This window comes from Tyto alba, unplaced genomic scaffold (assembly GCF_018691265.1).
Source record: "Tyto alba isolate M040663 unplaced genomic scaffold, T.alba_DEE_v4.0 Super-Scaffold_24, whole genome shotgun sequence".
NCBI lineage: Eukaryota > Metazoa > Chordata > Aves > Strigiformes > Tytonidae > Tyto > Tyto alba.
Genome location: NW_024881298.1, coordinates 953,518 through 959,045, shown reverse-complemented (window position 1 = coordinate 959,045; position 5,528 = coordinate 953,518). Strand labels below are relative to the sequence as shown.

Below are 5,528 nucleotides of genomic sequence, written 5' to 3'. Positions count from 1 at the left end.
TGGAGGAAGAAAGGAGGGGGGAGGTGTGCCGGAGCAGAGTCCCCCCTGTATCCTGTGGTGAAACGGCAGGGCGGCCCCCCCTGCCACCCATGAAGACCTACGGTGGAGCAGACATTGATTTATGGCCTGTGGCTTCTGCTCGTATGATCAAGGAGATCGTGCCCGAAGAAGGCCGGGGTCTCATGGGAAAAGGCAGCCCCGCTGATGTAGTTCAGTGCTGGGAGGGTTGCAGCATGCGGGGGTGTCCCACGCCGGAGCAGCTCAGGAAGGGCTGCAGCCGTGGGAGGGAATCCAGTCAGAGAAGGTTAGTGACCCATGACGGAGCAGTGTGGGGAACACTGCGGCCCATGGGAGGAGCTCATGTTGGAGAAAGTTTGTGGAGGACTGTCTCCTGTGAGAGGGGGACCATGATGGAGAAGGAGGAACAAGTTCCGGACAGTCCCCTCAACGAAGAGAAGAGGAAGCGCTTACTGCACCCCCCATTCCCTGCCCCTGCGCCACTGGGGGAGGAGGTAGAGATATCGGGAGCAGAGCTGAGCCCGGGAAGAAGGGAGGGGTGGAGGGAAGGTGTTCTCAAGATGTGGCAATGCCTCTCACTGTCCTACTCTGTTATGTGTTGTGAGTGTCTGTAATGAATGTATGTTCTTTTTTTTCTTCCCCTAACGAGGCTGCCTTTTGTTTGTGATCATAAAGGGGAATTTTCCCCATTCCAGTCCTATCTTGAACCCCAAGCCTGGCTCTCTGTCCCTTCTCATTGTCTGAGGGGAAGGGAGAGAGAGGTGCTGCATTGTGGTTGGCTGCCAACCAGGCCTAAACCACGACACCGTCTCGCCACAGGATACAGGGGGGCAGACTCTGCTCCGGCACACCTCCCCCCTCCTTTCTTCCTCCGTTCCCCCACTGACCTTGGTGTTCACGCAGCTGCGGCAAGTCCTCCTCACGAGTCCCACTCCTCCTCACCAGGTCCCTTCTTAAATGCGTTATCGCAGAGGTGGAGCTGCCTGGCTCGGCCCTGCTGCAGAGGTAGGGCCTGCTTGGAGCCGGGGGAGCTTCGAGAAGCTTCTCAGAGAGGGCCAGCGCTGTCGCCCCCTCCCCTGCTACCAAAAAACCCCACTGCTCCCTCAAAGCCAGGACAAGCTGGTACAGCAGCACCCACGGTGGGCAACAGGAGCTGGAACTGGGGAAGGGCAATGCCCTTTGGCTACGACTGTAGCAGCACCATCTGCAGCAACCTTCATGTCACACCTCCAGAGGTGACTCTGAGGGGAACTTTTAAAGCAGAGGCGCTTTGCCGCTTGTGCGTTCGAACTTTCCCCGGGGAAGCGGAGCAGGCTGCGGGGCCAGCGAGGCCCGAAGCCCACGGCCATGGCGCTGGGCAGCCGGCCAAGGCCAGCCCGCGAGGAGGGAGGTCTGGGGAAGGTGCTGCCGAGCCCCGGGGAGAAGACAACCCTGTGGGCCCAGCCCCTAACGCTGCCCCTCGGGAAAGGGAGGGGAGGCGGAAGCCAACAAAGGAGCGTGGAATCTCCCAGGGCAGAGATTAACGGCCAACTTTATTGGAGCGGTGGAGGGGGATCAGGGCCAGCAGGCAGGGCCGGCGCAGGGCTGGTCGCGCGTCAGCGTCCGGGCCGGCTGTAAGGGTTCTGGGCCCGACGTCGTAAGTGGGAACGGTCTCGTCCCCGCACGGGCCCGGGGCGGCTGGGTTGGCGGCTGCTCTGGAGCCCTGCAGAGCTGGGGGAGGACCCCGCTGGCAGCTGGCTGGCGGTGCTGGGGCTGCCGGTCTTGGGTACCGGGGAGCCACGGGAGCATCCTGGCACCGACTGTGCGGGGCTGCTGCTCTCAGCCCTCGGTGCTGGTGCGCAGCTGCTGCCACGGCGTCTTGTGCGCCGGCTGTAGGGCTTTTGGGCCCGACGCCGCGAGCGAGAGCGGTCTCGCACGCGGTCGGGCCCAGGTGGGCTGGAGCAGCTGCTGCTCTCAGGCACTGGGGAGCCTTGGGACAGCCCCGATGTTGCGTGGAGACCAGTGCTGCTGGGGCTGCTGCTCTCCGGTTCTGTGAAGCTGGTGGAGGACCCCAATGCCACCATGCTGCTTGTGCTGGGGCTGCTGGTCTCTGGTGCTGGAGAGCTGTGGGACGGCCCCGATCCTGACTGGCTCTCCGTGATGGGACCCGCGACCTCCGAGCTTCCACTGGAGGCTGTAAGGGGAAGCAGGAAGGTCACGGGCACAGCCCCCCAGGCCCACGGCAGGAGAGGCCAGAGCGGTGCCCCCAGCCCCCCTGGAGCAGAGGGGCTCTGCCAAGCCCAGAATGGGCACCCGCTGCCAGGCATCGCCTGGGGGCACCCGGGTGCTTTGCCTCTTACCGGTGCCCAGGCCAGCACAGCTGTCACACTCCCATATGGCCGTGTCGGTCCCCAAGTGGGAGCAGCGTCTGTGGGTGCCCTCGGCAGCGCAGGAGCAGCACAGGAGCAGTTGCCAGGGCCTGGGGAAGCAAACGGGTGCGTGGCTGTGAGGACAAAGTGACAGCAGCACGGGATTGTCTGGCAGAGCTCTTGTTTTCTGTCCCTCCGCTTCGAGCCCTTGGCGAGACAGAGATCCTGGGCAGAGCCCAGGTTGCCGCTCGGGCAACTTACCCCTGTTGCTCCGCGTGCTGCCTGCCTCCTGGGCAAAGGCACTCACGGGCATCGCAGCAGCTGTGCCTCTCATTTTGTTCATCATCTGTGTGCCCGTTGTCCCATGATAGCAATCTGAAGCACAAGGGAAAATGGCTGAGCCCCTGCTGCCCCGGCATAAGGCAGATGCAGGGCGTCCCTGCTCTCCTCCCCCTGCCCGCTTTCTGACTCCTGCGTGAAGCTGAAGCCCAGGCTGAGGGGAGAGAGCGGAGGGCCGGGAGCGCAGGGGCAGTCCCTGGCACGGCACAACGCTGGCACCCTCCTGTCTGGTGCGGCGGGCAGGACACCAACCTGTAGATGATTCGGATGCCCATGGTGAGCATCTCCGTGAGAAATGCATGCCTATCTCTACAGAGAGGGCACTGGAAGCAAATGCCGGCATGCACAGCCTGTCCCTGCAGGGGAAACATGAGGAGCAGGCGTGAGGCCTTGGTGCTGCTGGGCGCCCGCCGTGCCCCCCCCGTAGGCGAGGGAAGGGCTCCTACCTGGATGCAGGCCCTGTGGAACCAGGCGTGTTTGCACGCTGGGCACACCATGGTGCCGTAGGACTTCCTGTCCTCCACAGGGTCCAGGCAGATGAGGCAGGGGGTGTTCTCCCCCGGAGCCGCCTCCACTGCCTGCTCTGGGCGGTGCTGCCAGCAGAAGGACCTGGGGAGGCAAGAGGAAAGGGCAGGGTGAGGTGAGGAGTGTTCTGGTGGGAATGATGGGTGATAATGTGTGAAGGAATCCCACCACTTGCTCTGTCCATGACTGTCTGCTAGGAAGTGTCACTGTGGGCTTGTTTTATGTTTACTTATTGATGCTGTCAGAAAGGGGTATAAAAAAGTGGGTGATCCTCCTGTGGGAGGGCCGGCTACCCTTACCTGTAAAGCCCAAAGAACTGCGTGACGCATTCCCCCTCCACGGCGCAGGGGAGGTGGAAGCTGCGGTCGCAGCCCTCCTGGTAGCAGGTGATGGCGGCCCCGCTCTCGCCACAGACGAAGCAGCGCTGGAAAGAGCAGAGCAGCCCCCATCAGCGGCAGCCTCAGGGCCTCCACAGCCAGCCCCACGCCTCCGGGCAGGGCGCAGGATGCGGCCCCACTGCTGGGTCAGAGCCCGCGGATGCGCCCGGCGCACGAGGCTCCTGTGCTGGGTCTGGGTGGAGGCTCTGTGGAGCTGCTGGGTGCGAGACTTTTGTCCCAGAGCTGCTTGGAAGGGCTGGGATTTCTTTCTTAGGGTCTGGGCTAAGCTCCCACACCGCTCCCGTGGCACCACAGATCTCCCTGAGATTGCCCAGTTCTTACCTGCTGCCCTGCCTGCTTGACTGTGTGGCGAATATCCCTCAGGGGGAATACCATCAGGCCCACGTTGTCGGCCTCTTGCTGGACGAGGCCGTTGGCAAAAAACTGCACAGGAAAGACAAGACAAGGAGGTGATGAGGAGGAGAGCGTGGCCGGGGCTGCCTGTCGGCAAGCTGGAGGGAGCCCCGGGGGCACTCACCAGGCAAAAGAGGTGGGCGCAGAGCCCTCGCTTCTGTAGTTTGTACCCTCAGATGTCCGGATCAGCCAGTAGATGTACCCGCAGTGCTGGGGTGTCTCTCCCAAGTGCTCCTCGGCTGACTCTGGGGGAGAAGCAGGGTGCGGGTCAGCTTGCAGCAGAGGCCCAGCGCCCCCAGGCACGGGGCCGCCCTCCTCCCTCGGCAGCCCCGCACGAGCCCCGTCCACCCCTGCCCTCACCTCACCAGGTCGCACTGAGGCACAGCCTGAGCCCAGCGATGCTTTATGTAGGCTTGTCCCCCGCGGGTCACAATGGCCACAGTGACATCAGCACCGTTGGCCTGGATGCACCCCAACGACGGGCAGGGACGCCCTCAGGAACGTGCCAGCCCCTCGGAGCCGGCCGCCGCCTCACAGGGGTGGGTGCGAAGTGCCGAGGCGGGGGCCCGAGCCCTCGGCACCCCCGGGAGCGGGGCGGCTGCTCCTGCAGCCAGCGCAGAGCCGAAAGGCAGGTCCCGCGGGGCAGCCGTCGAGGGTGGCACTGTTGGCCGACCGGTGCTGGTCAGGCCGTGCGAGCCCAGGGCTCCAGCCCTGGCCCAGGCTGCGGCTCTGCTCCTGCCCTCGGCATGGGGAGCGCTGCCGGCAGGTCGGGGAAGGGGATCCTTCCTCTCTGCGCCGCAGCGCTGCGGCTGCACCTGCAGGGCTGCCGCCGGCCCTGGGCTCCCGGCTCCAGGGGACAGAAGCCACCTTGGAGCCCGGCCTGGGCTCGCACAGCCCATCCGCTCCGACGCGGCGCGTGGCCGGGGCACAGCACGGGGCCTCAGGACGGCACCTCAGTGTCGCAGGTGGCCCAACGTCGTCATCTCCCGAAGTCGTCCTTAGCGCTTTGGTGACGTGCTGCCTCCAGAAGGAAAAGCAGCGGCAGCGCGAGCTGGGGACTCACGGCGCAAACGGCCTGCCTTCCTCCGTGGCAATAAACTGCCTTTCAGAGACAGTGTGAGCCCGTCCTTGGTGGGCAGGGAACGTGCAAATGGCTGCGGGGCAGCTTTGGCGGCGGTTTGGTCCGTTTGAGGGTCGGGAGGCTCTACAGAGGCATCTGCCCAGGCCGGGTCAATGGGGCGAGTTTTGCCAAGCACCGCAACGGGCTGCCCAGGGAAGGGCTTGAGTCACCATCCCTGGAGGAATTTAAGAGACGTGTAGCCGTGGCACCTGGGGACATGGTTTAGCGGTGCCCTTGGCAGCGTCGTCCATGTCAACGGCTGGGCTCCGTGATCGTAAGGGTCTTTTCCAACCTAAGGGATTCTGTGATTCTCGTGACCCTTCTGTGATTGCTTCATGACCGTTTGATTACCATTTGCTTTTCATTCATTCGTCGATTCACAGCCCT

General features: G+C 64.0%; 1 protein-coding gene across 1 annotated transcript; it reads right to left on the bottom strand.

The window, feature by feature from the left end:
- Positions 1-1,613: 1,613 nt before the first annotated feature.
- LOC116964447 (PHD finger protein 7-like) lies at positions 1,614-4,232 on the bottom strand (the record flags this gene model as incomplete). Its single annotated transcript, XM_042797200.1, is given in 8 exon segments — positions 1,614-2,191; positions 2,358-2,476; positions 2,628-2,741; positions 2,958-3,061; positions 3,152-3,314; positions 3,530-3,654; positions 3,950-4,051; positions 4,146-4,232. Coding segments are annotated over 8 exon segments (1,392 nt in total), but the record flags the coding sequence as incomplete, so codon positions are not given.
- Positions 4,233-5,528: the final 1,296 nt, after the last annotated feature.